The sequence below is a fragment of the Microtus pennsylvanicus genome, chromosome 7, assembly GCF_037038515.1.
Source record: "Microtus pennsylvanicus isolate mMicPen1 chromosome 7, mMicPen1.hap1, whole genome shotgun sequence".
In the NCBI taxonomy this organism is placed as follows: Eukaryota; Metazoa; Chordata; class Mammalia; order Rodentia; family Cricetidae; genus Microtus; species Microtus pennsylvanicus.
The window spans coordinates 7,208,126-7,234,816 of NC_134585.1; the positions used below are offsets into that span (position 1 = coordinate 7,208,126).

Below are 26,691 nucleotides of genomic sequence, written 5' to 3' on the forward strand. Positions count from 1 at the left end.
AATTATGTAAAGTACAGTAGGCAAGGCTTTGCTTCAGGGCAACAGACTTGTGGATTTGGTCACATAAACAACATAAAATGTCTGTGTATTTTCGAAAAGCTAAACTATGAAAACAGAGACTAAAAATAGAAAACGTAAAATTTCTGTATATTTTCAAAAAGCTAAACTACGAAAACACAGACTAAAAACAGAAAAAAATACTTGCTACATAACAAAAATTTGGACCTTACAAATTATTTTTCCTCTCTTATAGGTGCCAACCTTCGAATTTCTGTGTGAGAAACTCCAGTTCTACCAGAGGCAGTTCAACGAGATCATCAGAGGCACATCTCTTGACCTGGTGTTTTTTAAAGATGCAATGACTCACCTCATTAAGGTCGTGTTGACGCTTCCTGGGGAGGTGGATGTTGTTAACTTAGGTTCTTAGGTAGATGTGCGGTGAGAGCATCCGTCCTACCGGGCAACACCGAGGAGAGAGAGCAGCCATGGTTGAATCAGCTCCCTGTTTCTGAAAACGGTGAATTATTAAGAGCCCACTTACCTGTGTTTTCCAAGGGCAGATGGATTTCGTGCCCAGAACTCGTGGCATTCTGATTCTGAGTGCTCTCCACTCTCAGAGGAAGCCCCAGCAGCTCGTGAAGAAATGTTCTTTCTTGGAGTTCTGCTTAATTATTGCGTGTGCAGGCATGTGTGCCCATGCTCACAAGAGGCCAGGGAGATGTCTGTCATTCTCCACGTTATTCCCTTGGCAGAGGAGCTCTCGTTGAAACTGGATCTCTGGCAACCAACCATCTCTGGTGGCCCTCCTGCCTCTGCCCCTCATAATGCCAGGGGTGTATGATCATTCCTGGCTTTTTACATGCCAGGGTGCTGGGATTTGAACTCTGGTCCCCATGATTGCACAGCAAGATCTCTCTCTCTCTCTCTCTCTCTCTCTCTCTCTCTCTCTCTCTCTCTCTCTCTCAGGGTTTCTCTGTGTAGCCCTGGCTGTCCTGGAACTCACTCTGTAGATCAGGCTGGCCTTGAACTCACAGGCTGTCTATGCCCCCTAAGAGTTGGGATTAAAGGCATGCACCACCACTGCCAGGCACATAGCAAAGACTCTTATCTGCTGAGCAATCTCCACAGCCCTATTGTGGGAATCTTGTTGCCCAGGGATGAAAAGACACTTTGAAAAAGTGTCAGCATTCTGGCTGGAGAGCAGACTGGGGACAAACTGACAGGGAGGGGAAAGAAAGGCGCATTGGATAGAAAAAGAGCTATTTGTTAAGTTTTTCTGGCCTGACAAACCTCTCCACCAATGCAGTAATCCAAATCAAACCAAATTAGGAAAATGCCCAGGTTTAATGGATGCCAGGCTCTGGGGTGGCCCTTCAGCCCCCTGGGGAGGAAGACTGGTAACCACGGAGAGGGCAAAGGGGGGTCAGAAAGACCACGTGTTTGTTCTGGGGTGCAGTTTAAATAGCCTGTGGGAGTGGTCTTGACTCTCCCTGGGGAGGGGTCACCGTTTGATGGGCTTTCTTGGAGGTGGAGTTTGAACTGAAGCAACCCCCAGGGGAAGGGGCTTGAAATGGAACTTTCTACCCAACATTCCAAAATGAATGCCAGGGGCTGGAGTGAAGCCACCAGCCAAACATTCCAGACTTTTGGATAAGGATGTTAGGGGCTGAGGTGACGCTTTCAATCAAATATTTAGAGGTAGCATGGTGTGATCCATCGATGAAAAGCTGCCAGACAGGTTATTCCCTTATGTGATTGGATGATGGAAGAGAAATTCTTCCTAGCAGTGATGACATCATGCATGGATACAGTCTCAAAGTTAGTGAAATTCTTTAGTGTCTCAAGGTTTGCACATGACACATCTAACTCATTAGTTACTAAACTCCTACCATGGCAACGACTCAGAGGCCTTGAGACCCTCATCTAGGTGTAAAATGTGATGTAATCCATGTGTAACCAAAGTGTTATCAGATGTATCATATGTTAAAAAAAAAACAGTAACTTTTAAAGGGGCTGGAGAGATGGCTCAGTGGTTAGAATCACTGGGAGCTCTTCCAGAGGAGCCAGGTTTGGTTCCCTGCACCCACACAGTATCTTGACTGTCTCTAGCTCCAGTCCCGAGGACCTGTCGCTTCTTCTGGCCTCTTTGGGCACTGCATACATGCAGTACACAGACAGACACTCAGACAAAACATGACATAAAACAAAATAAATAAAATCTTTTAAAATAGATACCTTTATGGATACTAATGGATTCAATGAGCCACCTGCATTCTTCCTAGTTGGTGGCATTAGCATAAAAGACTAAAAGACGGCCTTTTTTTGCGGTGTCTTCACATGGTCAGCATAAGCTCTGAGCCCCCATTTGCCCTTTATCTGAACTGCAGGAATCTGTCACAGAGAAGCCACACCAGGTGGGAGGGTAGCTCCCACAGGCTTTCTGTAAAAGTATCCCCTTTACTCTTGCTAATCACAGAAGTTTGATACTTTGTGAAGAGAGATGGCAGTATTCCTTGTCCATCAGTGTCTGTATGATTCCTTGTAACAGACGGCAGACTATACACAATCAGCTTTAACCCTTTCTTACACTTTGTGTATCCTTAGCATCTACAAAGTCTTAAAGAAATTAAACGAGGGCTGGAGAGACGGCTCAGAGGTTTAAAGCTCTTGCTGCCCTTCCAGAGGACTGGTGTTTGGTTTCTATGACCCGCATTGGTTAGCTCTCAACTGCCTGCAATTCCAGCTCCAGCAGATCTGATATCCTCTTCTGGGCTCCTTGGGTACCTGTACAACACGTACCCCTGCCTACACATACTCACAAGTAAACAAAATAAATTTAAAAAATAAAAGCAATGGTACATGCCCGTAAGCACACAGAACAGTTAGGAAACTGGAGAGAGTAAAACCTACTTTTTTTTTTTTATGGGCAAAGGAAACTGGACAGGCTGGAGAGCCATCTTAGCAGCTAAGAGTACTCGCTGCTTTTGCACAGGACCTGAGTTTAGTTCCCAGCAGCCATGTTGGGTGGCTCATTGTCATCCAGCACCCTCCTCTGACCTCTGGAGGCACCCCCTCGACACACACATGTGACACACACATACACAGATGTGACATACATGTGAATGAACACACAAATTGATGAAAGAAACTGAGTTAAATAAAACAATGTGGCATCTTAAAACAACAACAAAAGCCAAGACATAGCATTATTAAGAATGAGTCTAAAGTAGTCTGGAAACACGTGGTCAGACTTTGACCCTGTTAGTGCAAGAAAATGTAGACATTTGCACCCATTTTTTCTGATAAACTCTTATTTCAAACAATAGATCTCTCGAATAATCCGAACTTCCTGTGGGAACGCACTGCTGGTGGGTGTCGGCGGCTCAGGAAAGCAGAGCCTTTCGAGATTGGCGTCTTTTATTGCTGGATATCAAATATTTCAGATAACATTAACCAGGTGAGATGGGATGAAACTTAATGGCATGTTATCCCGTAGTTAAATGTTTATGTTAAGAAACCGAAAGCTTTGGTGTATCGCTTTACCTCATTTCTTTTTTGAATACTTGTTACTTACTTTGTGTGTGTGCGTGTGTGTGTGTGTGTGTGTGTGTGTGTGTATAAATGTGGGCATGCCAAAGCATTCAGGTGCCTGTTTTCTTCTCCCACCATGTGGGTCCTGAGGGATTGGATTCAGGTCATCGGGTCTGATAGCAGGTACTCTTACCCACTGAGCCATCTTTCTGGCCCTCTATTTCTAAGTAAAATCTCGTATATAAGAAGATTTACGCAGATTATGGGTAAGTAGTACACCCACAGGCAAAGACCTCCACGACAGCACCAGTTGACATGCCAATGTGGGTGGGAGATATTCGTCAGCCCCTACCCAGAGATGAAGAGCAACAGGCGATCAATGGCCACAGAGAGATTTGTTTTTTGCCCAAATGGCTACTCTTGTTACATTGAAGGCAAATTCCATAACACGTTTCTTCAATGCCCATCAACCTCTCTGCAGTAATTGGTGTGACCGGGGGTAGACATGTCTCACTGTTGAGAAAAGTCTAAGTGTTTAAAACCTCTTAAATGCCATATTCTGTGTATCTTTGAAGTATTGAAGATTATCTAACTGAAATATATCTCTGTATGTCTAGAAAACCTAACTAACATGACTACAGTTTGACTATTATAAATTACTTTCTATTAATCTGTAATTTTAATTATATATTATGTTTTTAAATGAGCTGCACAAACACAATACCTTAAGCAAGAGCAGAAATACATATATACACAGTGTAATAAAATCAATCTTAAATTTGTATCAGTAGACCATGATCCATACCAATGCCAAGAATTCATTTCTATATCTTATAGCCTTGTTTTTCTTTAGAGATTGATTGTGAATGTTAGCCATTTATAATCAACCCTTTTAAAGTGAAAAAAACATTCATAAACAATAATTTTGGGAATTTGGGCATTGTTTTCTCCAAACTGCCTCCTATTATTTATTGGGTGAAGTATTTTCTGGGTTCCTGGAGACCTTTGGGGGGGTTTTGTTCCATCAAACCACATCAGCCTGGAAGGAATCCATAGGTTCTCATCTTCTGTAGAAACAAAAGCAGAACCTCTTTTCCAAAGTAACAAATCCTTAGACTCAAATTTTGAAGTCAAGAAACCTTTAAAAAATATATATGTTGGTTTAGCTTAGCAGCCCTCAGAATCAAATGTCTCTCTGCAGTTAACTCATTAACAGTCAAACAATTTAAAAAAAATAGTATACACAATCCAGACTCTCTGTATATTTTCCATCTTTATGTGGCATTTTTATATTACTTTTACTGTCTCTTTAAAGACTTTGTTTTATCTTTAAAACTATTCTTTCTTAAATGCCTATACCCATTTTCTTTTTTTCTTAAGTCTACGTGCATTTTTTAAAACATACTATGACCCATTCAAAGGTTTATTTTTTCCTGAATCTGTCTTTATTGCATATCTGTAATCCTTTTCTGACCAGAAGCTCTTCTTAAAATGCTAAGCTGCATGGCTAGGATGAAGGCTGAGGCTTTGCCTGTTGGCTCTGGCTCATCCCATATGGCAGAGGTTATCTTCACCACCAGCTTCTATGAGCTGTGCTCACAACCCCAGCTCCAGGGATGCAGCATGTCTATGTCACCATTAAGCAACTTGTAGCACTCCGCTCACAAACCCCATTTAAGTGCTTCATAGCAGGACCTCCCGAAAGAGCCAGAGCCATTTGTGCAACCAGTATGAATCAGGAAGCCTTCTCTTAAAGAAGCCTCACAGTTTTTGTTGCTAAGGCTAAGACAGGAAGCCTTCTCCTAAAGGAGCCATGCCTCTGCTCACCACCAGCAAAAAGAGCCTGTTTGAAAATCTGGGGCTACAAAAAACTGTACTTGGCTCCCGTTTTTGTGAGTTTAGAAGTCCCCCCCCCCTTTTTTTTTTTAAAAAAAAAATATGTTTTAGGTCTTATGTGGATCCATGCCAGATAGTGGGCACCATTTGTAAACAGAAACTGCTTGTTCATTTCCTGGCTGCCCGGACCTGAATAAATCACACAGAAACTATATTAAATACAACACTGTATGACCAATAGCTTAGGTGTATTCCTATCTAGCTCTTTCATCTTAAATTAACCCATTACTATTAATCTGTATCACCACGAGGCTGTGGCTTACCGGTAATGTTCTGGCATCTATCTCCTTTGGCAGCACTTGGCGTCTCTTTGACTTTGCCTTCTTTCTCCCTGCATTCAGTTTTCTTTTCCTGTTTTGCTCTATTCTGCCCTGTCATAGGCCAAAGCAGCTTCTTTATTAACCAATGGTAATAAAACATTTTCACAGCATACAGAGGGGAATCCCAAACAGTTGTAATTAATATAGTTTTTGCATGATCATCTGGACCTGGGCAGCCAGGAAACAAAGGTACAGTCTCCATTTACAAAAAAAATTGAGAGAGCATGAGAAGGATGTGGGAGGAGGGGAGTGAGCAGAGAGAGAGGTGAAATGATGTGAATACAATCCTCATGTATGAAATTCTCAATATGTAATTAGATAGCATAAACTATGTTAAATAGAAATTAGCTAAAATGTGTTCATAGAAATTAGTTAAAAATTGGGAGGTTTTAACATTTTAAAAGATAGACTGCTGACTTCTCTTGAGATAACTGGAAAAGCTGATGTCAGAGTCTGCCTTCCGGTGGCTGGCTAAGCCAGGGCTTTCTCCTAGAGTGGAATCACAGAGCCTGCCTTCCGGTGGCTGGCTAAGCCATGGTTCTGTCCTTGAGTGGGCCGTGCACTTCTTCCAGCTGGTAGAGACTCCAGCCTCCAGTACTTCTTCCCTTGTTGGTTTTGAGCCAGATTCCTGCCTGTGTCTGAATCTGTGATCCCGGTGACACTTAGGTCCACTAGGAAACAGGTGGATAGAAGAAGCCCCCTCTTCACAACCAGTAGCCCGCTCTCCACAGTATTTCAGTTACTTAGGCCAAATGACATAATGTATCTGTAGGCGCTCCCTGTATCTAGCCACTTAGTGAGCTGTGCACATGACTGCAATATATAATTTGTCGCTGATTTTATTCATAATTTGTGTGACTTCCCCACCCCCAAAACCAAAGTCGTCCAGATTTCAGATTAGTTTTAGGTGTTAGGTGTGTATTCCCTTGGACAGTATCTGCTGACTTGGATGGCTGGATAGTGTTCATTCTCATTTTCCTGTCCCATTATTATTTCCAGGTCACCTCCGTTAAATGCTCCACGTCTCTGTTCTTGAGACATACTTATTTTGAATGGTAACATGTAGTTCTTTATCTCTACTCCCCCCTTTTTTTTCCGGCAGACACCATTACTCAGTGTGTGTTGGAGCCAGTGCAGTTTTGCTCTAATTATCGTGGTTTATTACTGCGCCTTGCAATAAACTATGATTATATATGTTAATGGGTTACTTTTAAGTTTATGTGTTTGTGTGTGCCTGCTCGTCTGTATGCTCAAGATGTGTGTGCAGTGTCTGCAGAGACCAGAAGAGGATACCAGGTCCCCTGGGACAGGAGCTACAGGCACTTTTGAGCTACCCAGTGTGGGAGCTGGGAACCAAACTCGGGTCCTCTGCTAGAGCAGCGAGCACGCCTCACTGCTGAGCCGTCTCTCCAGCTTCTCACATCTCTGAAAAACCACCTGCTGCCTCTCTTCTAGGTCCTACAATGTGAGCAATCTGATAGAAGACTTAAAGAACTTGTACAAAGTTGCTGGAGCCGAAGGCAAGGGCATCACCTTCATCTTCACGGACAATGAGATAAAAGACGAGGCGTTCCTGGAATACCTTAATAACTTGCTGTCCTCGGGGGAGGTGGGTCTCAGAGAGGGGCAGCTCGCAGTGAGAAAGTGTGGATGTGCGTGTGCTCGTGCGCCCACATCTAGGTGTATGTATGTGGATACATGTGCGCATGTGTGAATTTGCATGTGGAACGTCCAAGACGTCCGTGGCTCTCACTTTGCTCAGTCACCACCCACCTCTCTTTGCCTTGTTTGTTTTGGGCTGGTGTGCATGGGACCCTGGCTGGCCAGTGAGCCCTGGGAGCTGCTGGACTCCATCTCCCCAGTGCTGGGACTGCAAATACTGCGCCACTGTGCGTGACCTTTTGTTTTGTTTGCTTGTTTCTCTATGCATGGCTTTTTATGTAGGCGCTGGGGTTTAAACTCAGGGCCCCGGTACCTGGATTATGTCACACCTGGCTTTTGTTAGTTTTTAAAATGTGGATTCTGGAGACGGAATTGAAGTATTCATGCTGGCAACGCGAGCACTTTATCAGCTGAACCATCTCCCCAGCCTCTAAATCCAAATCTCATTTGTGTAGGAAGAACAGGAACTTTACAAAAGCGGGGTTGTTTTGCATACATTCTTGACTTGAGAAATGAGATTTAGGCACACACGATGTAGTAGGTTATTTCATTTTATTTTTGTATTTGTGTGAAATGAAGGCTGCCTACCTCCATATATATACATATATATGTATATGTATATATATTATGCTTTATTTATTCCATCTTAAACACAGTTCTGGCCTAATTTTTACCTTCAGCCTGGTCCTATGCCTTATTTTACCACTCCACCTATTTGCCAGTTGGGAGTGTAGAATGGTTGAATGAATTTGTTTGCTGGAAGCAGGTGGGGTGGGCCTTGCTTTCCTGTTTCCCATAGCCACCCACCTTTTGTACTTCATGAGAAGGTTGCCAGCACTCAGCACATAACTGTACTAATGCCTGAGATTTATAGTGAGGGTGCCCAGCTGGGTCATAAGTGGGAGACTTTCTGGACTGTGGAGACGGTTTGGTCAGTAAAGTGCTTGCTTGAGGTTGATCCCTAGAACCCATGTTTTATAATAATAATAATAATAATAATAATAATAATAAATAATAATAATAATAATAAAAGCCATGCATGGTGGTAAGTTCTTGGAATCCCACTGCTGGAGAGGTAAATCTCTGTGGATTCTCGGGCTTCCTGGCCAGCCAGCGTAGCCTACTTTGTGAGTTCTAAGTCAGAGAGAGAGATCATGTCGCAAGAGTCAAGGTGGATGGTGCTGAAGAAAGACACTGAGACTATCCTCTGTCCTCCACATGCGTGTTCATACACACCAGCACACATAATGTACACCCCCCACATGGCAACACACACACACACACACACCCCACACAGGTAGCCTTGGGGAACCAATGTCCAGGTGTCCTGTGCTTTCCCTGAGGGTCCATATAAAACCTGCCTTCCCTCCAGGAAGAGATGCTGACGTGTGTACCTCATGCTATTTACATCACATTTCCGCTCAGGGAAGCCTGTGTGGGATTCCAAGTCGGAAGATCTTGTTAGAGCTGTCCACAGCTGCCAAAGCTCTGGACTCCTAGGAGAAACACAGCCTTGACCATATATCGGCAGTGTTTGCCTGATTAGTTTAAGCCCAGGGGAAACACCTTGTCAATTAGTAAGGGAAGAGTTAGCCTCAGAGCCAGGTTCCCAGATCCCAGCCAATGGGAAGCCCCCAAAGCGCTCCCTTGGTAAGGGCAGGTCTGCGGCTGTTGACTCTGGCTAGCACAGGGGTGATTGCTGGCGCTTGATGGGACCGGGGCTAAGTAACATGTCTTAGGAGTAGAGTTGAGAAGACCTGTCAGCCATTGGATACTTGAGAGCATTGATTGCAGGAGTGAAGGGGGAGGGCGTTCTTAGAGTGACAGCTTCTTAACAGGGAGGGGGTGCACTGTGAATTGCTGTTGATTACTGTGCTCAATAAAAGAGTGATGCTCTTGATAATGTCTGGCAAACTTGGCATGTGGCTGAGGAGCAGCAGGATGGGAGTCTTGCTGGTGGTGGTGGGGATGGTGATGTGTGTATGTGTGTGTGTGAGAGCATAAGAGAGGAAGAGAGAGAGAGAAGGAGGGAGGACAAAGGGAGGGTGGCTAACCAGACTCACAGCAGTGGGAAATTATTAATTATTTAAATTGCACATCACTTTCTCACTTTCATGCCTGTCCCTCAAAGATCTCCAATTTGTTTGCCCGGGATGAGATGGATGAAATCACCCAAGGCCTGATATCGGTGATGAAGAGGGAGCTGCCTCGCCACCCTCCCACCTTTGACAACCTGTATGAATACTTCATCACCAGGTCCAGGAGGAATTTGCATGTTGTTCTTTGTTTTTCCCCGGTGAGTCTTCGTTCTTTATGTAGGCGGAATCATGCATCTAATAGGAGACCTTCTCTGAATAGCTGTTTGGTCAAAAACAAACCTTTCTTTCATGAAACTAAAATGATTTCTTTCCTAATACCATGCTCCCTGGACTCAAATCTCATCACCAGTGTAAGCCATGGAAGAATATATGAATTATTTGAGGCTACTGTATAGCTTAACAGTTCACAAGCTGACAAGAGACATATATTATTTGAATCATGAAGAATTTAATGATACAGTCTCACCCATCTATATCTCCAGTATGGATGTAACATCTGGACTCTTCTTGACGGATTTTCCAACTTTGAGTATGTCTAGCTTACCGTGCTTACCAGTCTGGCAGTCATTTGTCCCAGGTGGCTTCTTAAATTTTAGTTAGTTGAAATTATGTAAAATAAAAATCTGGTTCCTGGGACCTGGTAGCCCCATTTCCAGTGTTTCCTGGCCACGTGTAGTCAGTGGCTACCTTGCTGGGCAACACTGCTAGAAGCATACGTGTAGGACATTTACGTCCTCATGGGATGTTTTACTGCTGAGCTCTGCCCTGCCCCAGAGGGTCGCATTGCTCTCGGGGGTGGAGACAGCCCTGCTTGTCAGAACTCTTCTCTGTACCCGGTTGAGTTTCCCTCTCTCCTCCTGCCTTGTAAAATGTACCCAGCTCCGCTCCCACATCCAGCGCTTCCCAGACACTTGGAGGAAGTCTCTTTAGCTCCCTAACTGCTTCCCTAGAGGGACCAGCTGTTCCTTAAGCTGCCTGTGTTTCTATGCCTGTTAGGGGCAGAGATTAAGGTCTGGGCAGCTCACAGAGGCCAGCCTTGGCCACCAGTACTCAACGAGCCAATGAAAGAGACAAACTAAATTTATTCAATGTGGTCACATTGGGAGGAAGGACAAATAGGCCCAGTGACATGCTCCTTCACTGCCCAAGTCTATCTTCCGGGTCCTGTCCTGAGGTTTGAGTTTAGATAGAAGGCAGGATCTGGGTGGCCCTGTCAAGGTGTGGTCCTGCCCACTGTCATTGTCTGGGCTCCAGTCTCTCTTCCAGGGTGGTCCGACAAACTGTCGGGATTGTGTGAGGTCTCTTCCTGTGGACAAGCTCCTCCTCTAACTGGCTCCAAGCTTCAGCCTTTTCCTTCAGGTAGCAAGAATGAGAGCCCAGGGGTATTCTCATTTCTTGGGGTCCATCGTTTCAATAGATAGCCAAAGGTAGCATTTAGAAAAATGTTTCCACCCGAGACACTTGTACTTGCTCCAGTGTCCAGGCGTCCCCCGTCCCCGACCTTGTGTCAAGAGCTCAGTTTGTCACTTTCCTCTTAGGCGGTAGCTCCTGGATCCGAACCCCATACAGTAGCCATTTTTCCAGGGCACCGCGCCTTCCTCCAGCTAAACACTGACTTGGTGTTCTGCTGCAGTCTGAGAAGGTGTTATTTAACCTTCAGCGTCACGAAGCTGGCCCAGGGTGTGACTCTATCCCTCCCTCCAGCTTGCCTTCCTCGCTCTGTGTTTCTCATGTCTTCTGGTCTTCTGACCTTGCTCTCCACAGGTTGGCGAGAAGTTCCGGGCCCGGTCCCTCAAGTTCCCTGGCTTGATTTCTGGCTGCACCATGGACTGGTTCAGCCGCTGGCCCAAGGAGGCTCTGATTGCCGTAGCCTCCTACATCCTTGCCGATTATAACATTGTCTGCTCCAGTGAGATCAAGAGGCAGGTTGTCGAAACCATGGGACTCTTTCATGACATGGTTTCCGAGAGCTGTGAGAATTACTTCCAAAGGTGCGTGAGCTCACAGAAGCCGGGCAGCTGTGAGCACTGTTTTCCAAAGGGAAGCGAGGTTTCTTTCATAAGATCTGTAGCTGCTGGAACTGGAGCCGCAAAGTCCTCGCCAAAGAGGCATTAAATGTGAAGACCCTTTGCGTAGCCTGGTTGTGCAGGCCCAGCCATACCACATCTTTCTTGCATTGATTTCCTAGTAATTAAATAATGAAAAGATGCCAGATAAGCGAGATTTAAAAATTAACCAGGGGCCATACTTTTAAATACCTCTGTGCCCTCCAGGACTCCAAGTAGCAGATGCTTAATGAATCACAGTTTCATTTGCTTAATTTTGTTTTGAAAATGACCTAAATAATTCCTTATAAATGGTTTCAAATGAGCTTCTCATCCCAATGCATTATTTATTCTGATTAAAGAAGGACACTGTTTTTAAGTTTCTTTATTACCTTATGTTGAGGGAACATTCTAGGCTTGGCATTTGCATAGCCAAGTCTTATCAAAGCTATTCTGGTGATTAATTATGAAACAGGACTTTAATTGGGTGCAGGAGGACCACTTGGGAAGAAGAGTCATGGTGTGCTCCTTCTGAGCGCGCTGGCCACGGCGCTTAGAAATACTGTAAGGTTTCCTTGCTCCACAATGCATGGGAGTCGAGATGGGTACGGATGCCAGCGAGGACTAAAGTAGGGTCTGCAGGGGCCGCCGGGATATCGAGCTCCCTGCTTCTGTGCAGAGTCTGGGTAACACTGGGACTTCTGAGGGATGCGCTTGCCTTGGAGTGTTGGCTTATGCCAACCCCTTCTGTTTGCTAGGACCATGTTCAGACCATTCTTAACCGATTCTAGGTGTTTCATAGACTCTGGAGTTAGGCACACGTCGTTTCTTCTGCGTCACCACCCGGCAGCATCCATTTCCTTTTATTTTTCCACACGGCCACAAATGCCTTTCTTGAGTTCTGAAAATTTAGCTATGTCCTTCAAACTTTTCCTGTTCTCTTAAGTGGAAGAATGGTTTCTACAAAATGATTTTACAAAGTGAACATTTTTACAAAATGCTCTAGTTGGTAGTTACATACCTGTCTGTCCGTTCTAAACAAACAAACAAAAGATAAAAACCAAAGAAACTCTGAAAATGTTAAAAGTCCCAGAACTCCAAAAGGTGAGCCTGTAAGTCAGAAATGTAAGATTTTAGAGTCTAGATTCAGACCTTAGTTTCTGATGTAAAATCACCTCTTTTGTTTATTTCTGTGGTGATTATGATGACTGAAGCATAAAGCCCACAGTGAGTTGAACCCTGAGGCCAATGTGGCTGTTCAGACTTCAAGGCCAACCCAGCTAGACAGGGGAGAGGCTGGTCTATAATGAGCAGCTAACAGCGGCTAGGTGAAAGTGAGTGGCAGAGCCCTTTGGCGTGAGCCCTGCTGTCCCTCCCACTGTCCCATCCTCCCCGCTCCCTCCCCCCCCTTTCCCCCGGTCTGTCCAGAAATTTCCTGTTAACAGAGCATGCTCATGTATGCTAATTTCTTTAATCCTCACAAACCCTGATGGGGTTATGCAGCATCCTTTCCCTAGCTTCCCATACGCTGAAACACCAGCCCGAGAAGGGCAAGAGTCAGGTCAAGGATCCCGTGGCCCTCTGGAATGTCAGGTACTGCTCATAGCTTTCATGGTGGGTGTAGAGATGGGGTACTTCACAGGAAGACAGTAGAGTGTCTAAGAGGGGCTATTTTTATATTCCATTTTCAGATATCGCCGAAGAGCCCATGTGACTCCCAAATCATACCTCTCATTTATAAATGGTTATAAAAACATCTACACTGAAAAGGTGAAGTTCATCAATGAACAAGCAGAGCGGATGAATATCGGTAAGGGAATGGCCAGCTTTGTCTCTTTTAGGGTTTGTTTGATGGCGATCCCAACATGTTATTGGATGGATATCATTGCATTTGAAAATCAAACACTCTTTGTTTTTTTAGGTTTTAAGAATTATGTGTATGTGTATATGGCTGTGTGTGCATGTGGCTGTGTGTGCATGTGGCTGTGTGTATGTAGCTGTGTGCATATGTGGCTGTGTGTGTATGTAGCTGTGTGTGTATGTAGCTGTGTGCATATGTGGCTGTGTGTGTTTATGTGTCTTTGTGTGTGCATGTGGCTGTGTGTGTGCATGTGGCTGTATGTATATGTAGCTGTGTGTGTATGTAGCTGTGTGCATATATGGCTGTGTGTGTTTATGTGTCTTTGTGTGTGCATGTGGCTGTGTGTATATGTAGCTGTGTGTGTATGTAGCTGTGTGCATATGTGGCTGTGTGTGTATGTAGCTGTGTGTGTATGTAGCTGTGTGCATATGTGGCTGTGTGTGTATGTAGCTGTGTGTGTATGTAGCTGTGTGCATATGTGGCTGTGTGTGTATGTAGCTGTGTGTGTATGTAGCTGTGTGCATATGTGGCTGTGTGTGTTTATGTGTCTTTGTGTGTGCATGTGGCTGTGTGTGTGTATGTGTGTGTATGTGGCTGTGTGCATGTGGCTTTGTGTGTGTACTTGGCTGTGTGTGTGTATGTGGCTGTGTGTATGCACGTGACTGTGTGTGTGCATGTGGCTGTGTGTGTGCATGTGGCTGTATGTGCATGTGGCTGTATGTGCATGTGGCTGTGTGTGTATGTGGCTGTGTGCATGTGGCTTTGTGTGTGTACTTGGCTGTGTGTGTGTATGTGGCTGTGTGTATGCACGTGACTGTGTGTGTGCATGTGGCTGTGTGTGTGCATGTGGCTGTATGTGCATGTGGCTGTGTGCATGTGGCTGTGTGTGTGTATGTGGCTGTGTGTATGCACGTGACTGTGTGTGTGCATGTGGCTGTGTGTGTGCATGTGGCTGTATGTGCATGTGGCTGTGTGTGTATGTGGCTTTGTGTGTGCATTTGGCTGTGTGTGTGCATTTGGCTGTGTGTGTGCATATGACTGTGTGTGTATGTGTGCATGTAGCTGTGTATGTGTGGCTATGTGTGTGTGTGTGCATGTGAGTGCAGGTGCATATGGGAACTGAGTCCCTTGGAAGTGGGTACAGGAATTTGTGAGCTGCCTTACATGGATACTGGGAATGAACTTAGGTTCTTTGCAAGAATAGTGCAGACTTTTAACCTATGAGTCATCCTCCCAGTCAGTCCCCAAATACTAATTTTTTTAATAGTTGTTTTGGTATTTTTAAGATAGTGTCTCCTATATTCTACACTGACCTCCAACTCAATATATAGTCCAGGATGACCTTGAACTTCTGAGTGTTTGTTCAATACAAATATTAATTTGATTATTAGAAGTAGGTCATGTTAGCAAATGCCCTTTGGCCTGGCGGAACACCAGGTCTGTTTGTGAACGCAGGCCCTTTCTTTGTCTAACACCAGCTGATGGCTCTTTTAGCCCTGGGCTCACTGTGCCAGGTGTGAGTCACAGTCCCTGAGTGCTGCCTGCTGGCCAGGAAAAGCCATCTTGTGGGAAAAAGCAAAACTGGAACAAGACAAAACTGGGGGCTGGGAAGATGGCTCTGTGGGTAAAGAGCCTGCTGCACAAGCGAGAGGACCCCCAGAACCCACGAGAAAAGCTGGGCATGTAAGAAAAGTGGTCGGTCTCCTCCTAAAGACAGGTATATCTCTGTCCGTAATGAGCCAGGCTGTGTTTGATGTATGTCACACACTGTGCCTGCCCTGTGTATACTCAGTAGTGAATACTTACCTGGTGTGAGGCTGTGCCGTAACCGGCAAGGACCTGCCCGTGTGTTTGTAAAGGTCTCGACAAGCTGATGGAGGCCAGCGAATCTGTCGCCAAACTCTCGCAGGATCTCGCCGTGAAGGAGAAGGAACTGGCCGTGGCGTCCGTGAAAGCAGATGAAGTGAGTTTGCACGTACCCTGTCCCCACCAACAAGAAACGTCTCCCCATGTTTAAAAAAGCATTTTTATGTTGTGTGTAATTCTCAAAAAATTGATTAAAATTACTTACAAAAATCTTTATTTCAAAACTGTATTAACACAAACAGGACCTAAACCAACAACGTAGGTGTGGTCAGACATCTTGGGCCTGGCCTAGAACAGTCTTCTCTTTCTCTCTCCACCTAAACTTTCGCTCTCACTTGTCTGTCTGTGCACGTTCTTTTGAACTGTCAGCTGATTTCTTACAGGAGCCAAGGCTCATCAATTTTTTTCTGAGTAAGTAAAAGGCTAAGAGAGGGAGTTGGTAGAGTAAAGAAAGAACAACAACCCAAAGTCCCCCTCCTGAGGGGATGGGACACCTGTGTGGCTCATTTGTGTCCAACCAGACTGCTTTCAAAGTCTGCTGAGAGTCGGTTACAAAGTGGCACTTTGAGCTTGGACCCGTAGCCAGTTACTGAATTGAATGGCACTTTAGGCAAGCATTGTCCCAGCTTGTTCCAGACCCTCAATAAATATTAGCTATTTTTATTATTATTCTAGGAGATTCAGTATGGCTTCTTATTTTGCTCCCCTGTACTTGAACTATTTTAACTATCCAAAAGGTCTTAGACTGGAAATACCATTTTTATGAAACCTTGCAACATTTGTTTATATATACTTTTAAGGTCAAGGAGAGCTCAGAAAATGGTGTGTCACAGGGTACCACCTAGAAGAACTATTTTTTAAAGATGTAATTTTTAATCATGTTTATATACATGCCTGTATGTGTTCACATGCATGCAGTTCCTATGGAGGCCAGAAGAGGGCATCTGGTCTCCTGGAACTGGAGTTACAGATGATTGTGAGCCACCTGATGTGGGTGTGTCGGAGCTGAATTGAGGTCCTTTGAAAGAGCTGAGCCATCCCTCTAGCTCCCTTGAAGTACCTTTTAATACATATTAAAATACAGGTGACTTAGATGGAGAGCTTTGCTCTTATATTCTTGTCTTACACTCTACTACGTAAGTATCTCCTGGACACACATCTACACATTTGACTTTAAAGGGTTTGGTGTCCTCTCTTTACCAGGTGCTGGCGGAAGTCACAGTGAGTGCCCAGGCTTCAGCCAAAGTGAAAAATGAAGTCCAGGAGGTAAAAGACAAAGCCCAGAAGATCGTGGATGAAATCGACAGTGAGAAGGTGAAAGCGGAGAGCAAACTGGAGGCCGCCAAACCTGCTCTGGAAGAAGCGGAGGCTGCCCTGAATGTGAGCACCGCCCCCTTCTCCCAGCTGCCGCAAATCCTACTGGTGCTGGTTTCTTTACGTGGAATTAACCTTGGAACTTTGTAATCAGGAAGCGGAGTGGCGTTCTTAGCTCTGTCCATAACCTCATCTGGAGACTTGTCTCTGTTGGCATATGTCCTTGGCAGCAGGGTGTACTGTGTGCTTGTTTCTTGTTGCCTGTTGCTTGCTTTCCTGAACCAGCTTTCCCTGGAAACTAGGAAACAGAGCTGGCGGGCAGGGGCCTAGCCTGGGATTGTACAATCTTTTGACATTGAGATATAACATTGTCATCTACAGATATGTTGGGCTGCACTCAAAGCTGTCCTGGGAGACACGTGGCTGGGGACCCTCAGGTTGGACATGTCTCCTAAGAGCATGATGGATTCAGATTGCGTAGACAACCTTATCCTAGACACCCCCTCTTTAAGGCTCTCTTGTGGCTCTCACTTCTCTAAGGAGACAGTTCCTAGAAGGAGAGAGTGGTCCTGCTATGCTGCCCAGGCTGACCTCCTGCCATCCTCCTGCCTCAGCCTACCAAGCAGCTTCAACTGTATGTATATACCACATACATACAGTGCATACAACAGGTGCATGGCTCTGGAGGCAGGAGGTTGACCTTTCTGTCTCATGACCACGAATTGTATTCACTTTATCTGGAGTCAATATACTGAACTTTATAGATCTCCATAGATGTTATAATCCCTAGTGGATTCTTGAAGTTTCATGTAGGCATTAGAAATAATAAATTTGGTGGGCACATTGATAGTGTTCTGTCTGTCTATTATTTATCTAGTTATCTATCTGTCTATTATTTATACCTATTTATTCATCATATCATCTATCAATCATCTATCTCATCTATCAATCATCTTTCATCTATATATCTATTTTTCTATCTATCTATCTATCTATCTATCTATCTATCTATCTATCTATCTATCATTTATCTACAATCTATTTGTGTACTTGCTTCTGCTGCTGCTAACAGCCTGGCTCCTAAGTTTTGAACTTTGCCTTAGTTATTCTGTCCCTACACACAGTAGGCCCGCTCACACAGAAGCACCTGTAGAGTTCTAGAATGATCTTGACCTGTTACCTTTAGATGGACCTAGATGTCTTAGACCCTTCCGCCTGCCAGGACTGCCTTCCCTAGCCTTTGTGCCCAATCACAGCCATTCTTCATAGCTGGGCCCAACCCTCACTCCTCCAGGTTTCCAGTTCTTCTGAGCTCTTCTGTGTTTTGCCATTGCCCTATCCTTCATGACAGAGATCCTGCTTTGAAGCTGTTGTCTTTTCTGTGCCTTCTTTGGGAGATTGTGGAGGCAAGGCTGCTTTTGTTTGCTCTTGTTGCTTTGAATAGAAGAACGCCTGTAGCCGTCACATGGATGAATATGTAGTAATCGCTTAGATCTGTGTCCAGGTCATACCCGCACTCCCTTGGTGGGTTATGTAATGACATAGGAAAGAGAACACTGAGCTGGAGGAATCTAAAGATGCTGATTGATCTAGCTCTCTTTGTCTTCCTTATCTTGGATGTCAGGTGTCTGAGTTCATTTTCTGTTGCTCTGAGGAGACACCATGACCAATGCAACTTATAAAAGAAAGAGTTTAATTGGGTTTGCAGTCCCAGAGGGTTAGTGTTCGTGATGGTGCAGCGAAGTCTCTTGGTAGGAGCTGTGGCAGCAGCTGAGATCTCACACAGCCGCCCCCAAACAGGAGGCAGAGAGCACATTGGGGATGCCCTGAGTCTTTTGAAACCTCAAAGCCCTCACCCCCCACACCTTCAATGAGACCACACCTCTGAATCCTTCCCAAACTGTTCAAACCAACTGGGGACCCAGTATTCATGCATATGAGCCTATGGGGCCATTTTCATTCAAACCATCACACCAGGCAATGACTTCATCTAAATCCAGCTCACAGTCCTCAGCATATTTTCATAAGCCATGTCCTGTAATAATTTTTCTGGTTTCCATGGAGTTTCTCCCCTTTCCAGAGACAGGGCAGCCCAAAAAATGAAAACTAAAAGTAAGATTTCTGATATTCAGGACTTTGTCTCCTTTCTCTTTAAAAACACTTTTCTCCATTTTTGTATGTGTTGTATGCATATGTACACATTTGTGTGTGCACACACATGTGCACAGGTATATGCATATCTGCATGCACGTATGTATGGAGAGCAGAATCTGACATCAGATGTCTAACTCCGCCACTCCTCACCTTATTTTTTGAGGCAGAGTCTCTCACTGAACCTGGGGCTGATTCAGTTAGATTAGCTGGCCAGCAAGCCCCTGGGAGCCTCCTGTCTTTGCGTCCCAGGGGCTAGGATGCAAGCTGTCTAACTGTTGCATACCAATTATGTTAGCAGAGGTCTGGGCAGGGGGCTATGAGTGATAGTGACCCCTTAAGTCAGTCAATTGAAGAGGCAACAGCAGGAATAAAGGCGAACAGAAATCGGAGCCCAACCATGAAGAAGCCATTATGCAGAAACCTTAGAGTTTGATCTCTTGAGGAGATAATGTTAGGAATTGGAAGATAAAGAAATGTGCTTTTGATTGTTTTCTGCTTTAACCACTTAGAAGTATTAGGTTTCCATATATAAGCTTGTTAGTACCACTCAGGAAAAAGAAATGATATTGATTCCTGTTCCCAACCACAGACCATCAAACCAAATGACATTGCCACAGTCAGGAAGCTCGCCAAACCACCTCATCTGATTATGAGGATCATGGACTGTGTGCTGTTGCTATTCCAGAAGAAGATCGACCCTGTTACTATGGACCCGGAGAAGCCTTGCTGCAAGCCCTCGTGGGGAGAGTCATTAAAGGTAAGGAGAACCTTGGTAAGTCTCATGAGGTACAGCAGATGTTCCAGGACATGGAGAATCAGTCTTGCAAGCTGGCAGGTTGCTGCCAACTGCCACGTATTCAAGAGTTTGGCTTTGACTTCACCTTATTCAGTATTTTTTTCCATCAGTATCATTTAGTGCCCATGAGAATAAATTTATAAAATGGAAAGGTTTATTTTGGCTCACTGTTTTTTTTTCAGGCCATGACTGAATGGTCTTGGCACTTTGGGCCTGTGGCAAGGCAGGAGCCACTTGGTGTTTGAAGCATGCACACGGGAAGTTACTTAGCTGGAGCAGGAAGTAAAGGGAGGAAGAGGAAGGGTGGGGTTCTAGTGTCCCCGTTTAGGGTTTGACGGGGAGGGGCTGTAATTATAATATCCTGTTTTTGTTTCTTGGATGTGGAGTGTGCTCCACAGACTAATACATTCAAATGCTTCGTGCCAAACGGGTAACTTTGTCTTGAAAAGCATCATGTAGGCTTCAGGAAATGGAACCTTGCTAGAGGAGGTGGGCCGCTGGAGATGGGCCTTCAGTCTGACCCCACTTCCTGAGTCTGTGTGCTTTCTGTTCTACCAAGAGGGATATGCAAGATCCAAGTTATAACACTGTATCACTCAAAATGTACATAGATTTAGAAGCTCAAATGTAGTAAGGAGGGCCACTTGTTCGTTTCTTGGACACCCAGACTCCCAAAATAATCACATAGAAACTATATTAATTAAATCATGGCTTGGCCTATTAGCTCTAGCTTCTTATTGGCTAACTCTTACATCTTAATCTAACCCATCTCCATTAATCTGTGCATCACCAAAAAGTCGTGGCCCACCAGCAAAGCTTCAGCATGTCTGTCTCCAGCAGTGGCTCCATGACTCCTCCTTGACTCTGCCCTTCTTTTTCCCAGCATTCAGTTTAGTTTTCCCTGCCTAGCTAAGTTCTGCCCTGCTATAGGTCCAAAGCAGTTTCTTTATTCGTTAATGGTAATCACAGCATGCGGGGGGGGGGGGATCCCGCATCACTCAAAACCATTTAAAAAAAATGAGATATGCCCAGAACCAGTGGCATATTAACCAGCTTTGATGTGGGTCCAGCCGCAAATCCAGAAGGTGGTCTTTACGGTTGGTGGTATTTAGATGCTGCACAGGAATGTGGATTTTCATCTCTCTCTCTCTCCTATGAAGTTAGAAAAAATTGTCAGTCTGTAGGTTTAGGGTGGCAATTACCAGTAAGGTTGGTGTGTTTAGAGCAGTTGATGCCTACCTCTTTGAAAAAAAAAAATCAGTCGATGACTTAGTTTTCTATTTCTGTGGTAGGATACCATGATCATGGCAGCTTACAGAAGAGTTTATTTGGAGCTTACGGTTTCAGATCATCATGGTGGGAAGCATGGTGGCAGGCAGGCTTGGCACTGGAGCAGTAGCTGAGAGCTCACATCTTGAGATACAACCACAAGGCAGAGTCTGATTGAGAATGATGTGGGCTTTTAAATCTTCAAAGCTTGCCCCCAGTGGCACACCTCTTCTGACAAGGCCACACCTCCTAATCCTTTTCAAACAGTTCCATCACCAGGGACAGAGTACTCAAGTATGTGAGCCTGTAGGGACCGGTTTCATTCAAACAACCATAGCTGATTGTTCCATACCAATGCAGGAAGGCAGGATTTCTTTTTTTCCAGACCTGAGAGATTGCGTACTCTCTTCCAGCTGATGAGTGCTACGGGATTCCTGTGGAGCCTGCAGCAGTTCCCCAAGGACACCATCAACGAAGAGACGGTGGAGCTGCTGCAGCCCTATTTTAACATGGATGATTACACGTTTGAAAGCGCCAAAAAAGTCTGTGGGAATGTGGCTGGCTTGCTGTCCTGGACGCTTGCTATGGTGATATTTTACGGCATCAACAGGGAGGTGTTGCCTCTGAAGGTAAATTTCCCTCTCCCCTGTAAATCAGTTCTTGGTAAAATCATAAGAATTCCTGTGAGTAGACAGACTGTAACTTAGACCAATATGGGCAAATGTTTCTGTAGCCATGTTTTAATTTTGTTATTTATTTTTAAATTTTGTAATTTTTTTGTTCCCTGGCTAGCCCAGCACACCATGCTAACCTGATGTTCACAGAGGTCTTGCCTGCCTGTGCCTCCCTCTTGTATTAATTCCACTGACACTAAAATCGTGGACCAGCATGTCTATTTTTTTTATGCTCTTTAAAGTTTCTCCTCTCTTTTCTTTTTTCTTTCTTTCTTTTTCTTTTTTTGTATCTGGTGAATACTTCTTGGCAATGCAGACAACGGAAACTAATTTGTTCACTTCAACAAGAAATTAAATTGTCAGGATAATAATCAAGCTGTCACAAAGGCAAGCTTGGCATGCCTCTCAGGTTGAGAGACTGGGGACGGAGTTTGCTCATGGCATTCCACACTAAGCTTGCAGAGGTGCGGATGAGCGCCTAGAAATGTCCCCGGTCGCAAACACTGAAGACTTGTGCAGTCTAAGAGGAATGATCTGAGTTCCCTGTGAAAGGAGAGAAAGCCAGGGGTGAGGGGGTGGCTCAACTAGTGAGGCTTGCTTTGCAAGAGTAAAGACCAATGTTCGATCCCCAGAAGGCACGTGAGAACAGGTAAAGCGGCTGTAATCCCTGGGGTTCTGTGGCCAGTCAGCAGAGCCCAGCGTGTGAGTTCTGAGTAAGGGGTGAGAAACCCTGTTTCAAAAAACAACATGGACTGCTCAATCTCAAGGAGTGATACCCGAGGTGATCTCTGGCCTCACCCACACGTATTTACACACACACACACACACCACACACACACACACACATGCACGCACGCACACACGTACGCACGCGTCGTTCTACACCCAGTGAGGGCGTCTTCTGTGTTTAAGGAGACAAAAGTCACCCTTAGGGATTTAACTATGTACAACACATCCCAACATATCCCCGGACCTCACACTCAACCCCCAAGCCCCTACTAACCTGAAAACATTGTGATTGATGGTTCTGCAGCTAGAAAATGGCTGAGCAAGCTGAGCATCACCGTTCTTCTTGAGAAGCCTTTTAATAAGTGACTGCCTCTTTAAGCTCGAAATTTTGAATAAAATAGAAAATAAAGTTTTAATAGAGGGAAATGATGGGAAAACAGAAAACACACCCCAAATGAAGATACCAAATGAAATCTTAGTAGAAATTCAGAATTCAGAGTAAAGGCTCATAAAAGCAAAGTTTTTTTTAATTAATAAAAAATATGATGCAAAGATCCAATTTTTGCATCCATACGTCACCAAAGAAATAAGATAGTATTGAACTAAATAAAACATAAAAAGGCATAAAAATCCATTTGTATCTTGAGTGGGAACCAATAGAAACACCCTGGTGGGACACTGGCATCTGCTATTGGTCCTTGTCAGATCAAGGGGGTCAGAGGCAGCTTTACCTGGGCTGGGCATGGTAGTGCAGGCCTTTAAGCCTACCTAGCTCTTGGGAGGCAGGGGCAGGTGGGTCTCTGGGAGTTGGAGACCAGCCTGGTGTACATAATGAGAACCTGCCTAAATAAATAAGCAAGCAAACAAGTAAACAGGAAAGAAAACAAGATGTTAATCAGAATCTACCCCAGAGAGCTCTGGCTGTGTATTAGTGATTAATTATTTTAAAGTTGCAAGGAACAGATAATTACCATGCTGTCGGATTTAGAAAAAAAAACAAGATAACTACTGTTACAGCAACTTTGTTTCCAAAGAATCTTTAGGAAAGCAGCAAACCACACTGCCAGCTTGTCCAGTGGTGATTATCCTTTTGAGAGAGAAGAATAATGTGCAGAAATGTAGGGAAATATTAGTAAACTAAGGCGAACATCACGAAGTCTTATCACCAGTTGAAAAGCGTAAGGGGAGATGGCTCAGCTGTTAAGAGCACTGGCTGCTATTTCAGAGGGCCGTGGTTCGATTCCCAGCATCTATGTGGTGGCTCACAGCTCCAGTTCCAGGGGATCCAGTGCCTCTTGTAGGCCATACGTGTAGGCAAAACACCCAAACACATAAAATGATTTTTTTTATTTAAAAATATCTTAGGGATGTGGGGCAATAATTTGAGTCTATTAAGTGAAAAGAATAAAACTGACATCTAGTGCATTCTTAACGCAGTGCTTATATCTAAGAAAAAAATCAGAGTTTTTAATTCTTCCTTTGCATTGTTGCATTTTCTGTGTTTTTCATAGTGAACATTAATAATTAAAAGGGGAAAATTAATAAAATATCCCCAAGACATCCTGCCTCCCCAGTTGTTGCCCTGAAACAGATGACCTCAGAAGTAGCATCCACTGCAAAAATTCTGTGGTTTATGCGATAATTTACAAACTAAAATCATGAATGTTTCATAGAACTTGTGTGCCTTTGGCGAACCTCTGCCCCTTCTTCCTAGGCAAACCTGGCCAAGCAGGAAGGCCGCCTGGCCGTGGCCAATGCAGAGTTGGGGAAGGCCCAGGCGCTGCTGGATGAGAAGCAGGGTGAGCTGGATAAAGTGCAGGCCAAGTTCGACGCGGCCATGAATGAGAAAATGGTGAGCTGGTGGGAGTGCTGTCCTGACGCTCCACTGGAAGTCGCTTTGGATTGAAATTAGTGTAGTTTTTAGGCTTATACCTAAAACATGGACATCCTTGATGGGTACCATGTGATGTTTCAGTGCGTGGATATGTGGGATAACGTTGAAGTCAGGGCACACGCTTATCTTCGGTATATTTGTTTCTCAAATAATGTGTTTCTTATATATGTGGAATCTAGTTTTGCCACCCAGTCTTACTTCCATATGTCTCTGTCTATTCATATCTATCTTACCCATCTATCATCTGTGTATCTTATGTATCTATCTATCTATCTATCTATCTATCTACCTATCTATCTATATCTATCTGTCCATCCGTCCGTCCGTCCATCCATCCATCCATCCATCCATCCATCCATCCATTTATTCCCATCTATCAGTATCTGTCTCTGTCTCTGATCTCTATCTATCTATCTATCTATCTATCTATCTATCTATCTATCATCTAATCTATTTGCACATTACATAAAAACAGAAGGGAAACTTGGGGTTCAGGGAGGAACAGAACCATCAAAGGGGGAGGGACAACAACAGGGAAATGAATATGAGCGAAGTATAATCATATGCATGTATGGAAATGCCATAATGAAACCCATTATTTTGCATAGCGACTGAAAATCTAATTAAAGGAATATCAGCATTTTTACCTTTATTGTTTTCTGGAAAATATTGAATAGAAATACTACTTTACACAATTTTAGAGTCTTTCTTATAAAATGTCCTTGAATTTTAGCCTCATTTATTGTTTATGTAACTAATTGTTCACTTTGGAGATAGAGTTTCACGCAGCCCATCTTTTCTCTGCTCAGCCAAAGATGGTCTTAAACCTCTGATCCTTCTGAAGCCCCACCCGTGGGGTGCTGGGATTACAGGCATGCACTGTCATGCCTAGCTTCGTGTGATGCCGGGAATCAAACCCAAGGCTTCATGCATGCTAGGCAAGCATCCTACCAACTGAGCTACGTCCCCTGCCCTTTTCACATATATCCTTGAAATCCTACAAGGTTAAAAAAAGATAACCAAACTGCTGTCTTATGAATGAAGGATCAGACTGTAATTAATATGGTAATTTGTCGCTCTATTATTTTCTAACTGCATTTATTTTGCAAACTGAGAAATTCCTCCGTGTGGTTTTATGTGTGAACACAACACGCCCCTGCTCAAGTGCTTTGAAAGGTTGTCTGAGCCGTTTCTCATTTCCACGTGCAGGATCTGCTCAACGATGCGGACATGTGTAGGAAGAAGATGCAGGCGGCCTCCACGCTCATCGATGGGCTGAGTGGAGAAAAAGTCCGCTGGACCCAGCAAAGCAAAGAGTTCAGAGCGCAGATTAATAGGTAGGAGTTTTAGTCTTGTGGGATCCCTTCTAAGTCATCACTCCCATCCCACCTCTCTGTCACACATGAAGCCTACACCACCCACACTTGTCTGCATCCCCCCGTGGCTGCTAACACATCTCTGAAGTAGAAAGCAAAGGGCCCCCCATGTGGCTCTGCAGCGTGAGTTTCTAGCTGGAGGCACATCTAGCAATGTTTGGGTTTGCCAAGACCGCCCAACACTTGTGTGGTTCCCTAGGCTTACCCTCAGTGATTTTGAACGTGTGCATTGGGCAGGAGAGAAGACTCAGTCAGTGAAGGGCTTACCGTGCAAAGATGCTGAAAGCCAGTGTGGTGTGGTACACTTCTGGAATCCCAGAACTAGAAGGGTGAAGAGACAAGTGGATCCCTGGGACTTGTTGGGTCACCCAGTGAGCTCCAAGCCAAAGAGAAAAGAAACCTGTCCCAAAAAACAGCATGTGTGGAGGGCGGGGAATGGCACCTATGGATTGACATTTGACATCGACCTCTAGCGTATATACACAAGCGTGCAAGCTTGCTCACATACTTGTGTTCGTGTGTGTGTGCATAGGTTCCTGCACACACAAATGTGCACACATATGCACAAAGGCACACTAAGTGTTTGCTAAGACAGGCTGTGAATAGGCTGTGCAATAAGAAGAAAGCACGATCCTCACTGCAGGCAAAGAGTTTGTTTATATCCCCTGAGCCACCCAAAAGTGACCCCTCCTACCCCTTTGTGTTTAGGGCTGTTTTTTTTTGCACAGCCCCCCCCCCCCAGTCAGGGGCAAGGAAAGTCTGTGCCGCACACCCTATGGCAAAGCAAGTCTGCACCATAGCTCCCCCAGGGACTGACCCCGAGGACTGGGCCTCAGCGGCTGCATTGCTCTCTCGACAGACTCGTAGGTGATGTTCTGCTGTGCACAGGCTTTCTCTCCTACCTTGGCCCTTTCAACCAGATATTCAGGAACTATTTGCTTAAAGACCAGTGGGAGTTAGAGTTGAAAGCGCGGAAGATCCCTTTCACTGAAAACCTGAATCTCATTGCCATGCTGGTGGACCCTCCGACGGTAAGTTTGACCTTTCCCCACCACATTGGAATTCCAGCCCTGTTTCAGTTCCTGCCATCAGCAAAAAGGCACAGGTCTGCCTTATTTTCCTGCAATTGGAAGCTGCTTCCTTAACTAAGATGGCTTAAATGGTTTTCCATTATTTGAAATGTTAATTCTTTTATGTTCTCTTTC

General features: G+C 44.6%; 1 protein-coding gene across 2 annotated transcripts in view; it reads left to right on the plus strand.

The window, feature by feature from the left end:
* Positions 1-26,691, plus strand: part of Dnah8 (dynein axonemal heavy chain 8) — a 224,162-nt gene that overhangs the window by 111,670 nt on the left and 85,801 nt on the right. For both annotated transcript variants that reach the window (XM_075978795.1, XM_075978796.1), the window contains 13 exons: positions 254-376; positions 3,327-3,457; positions 7,203-7,356; positions 9,541-9,705; positions 11,273-11,499; positions 13,245-13,363; positions 15,274-15,377; positions 16,484-16,660; positions 19,338-19,505; positions 21,227-21,442; positions 23,931-24,068; positions 25,320-25,447; positions 26,346-26,517. In XM_075978795.1, coding sequence (XP_075834910.1) covers positions 254-376; positions 3,327-3,457; positions 7,203-7,356; positions 9,541-9,705; positions 11,273-11,499; positions 13,245-13,363; positions 15,274-15,377; positions 16,484-16,660; positions 19,338-19,505; positions 21,227-21,442; positions 23,931-24,068; positions 25,320-25,447; positions 26,346-26,517 — 2,022 coding nt within the window. The remainder of the gene's footprint in view (positions 1-253; positions 377-3,326; positions 3,458-7,202; positions 7,357-9,540; positions 9,706-11,272; positions 11,500-13,244; positions 13,364-15,273; positions 15,378-16,483; positions 16,661-19,337; positions 19,506-21,226; positions 21,443-23,930; positions 24,069-25,319; positions 25,448-26,345; positions 26,518-26,691) is intronic.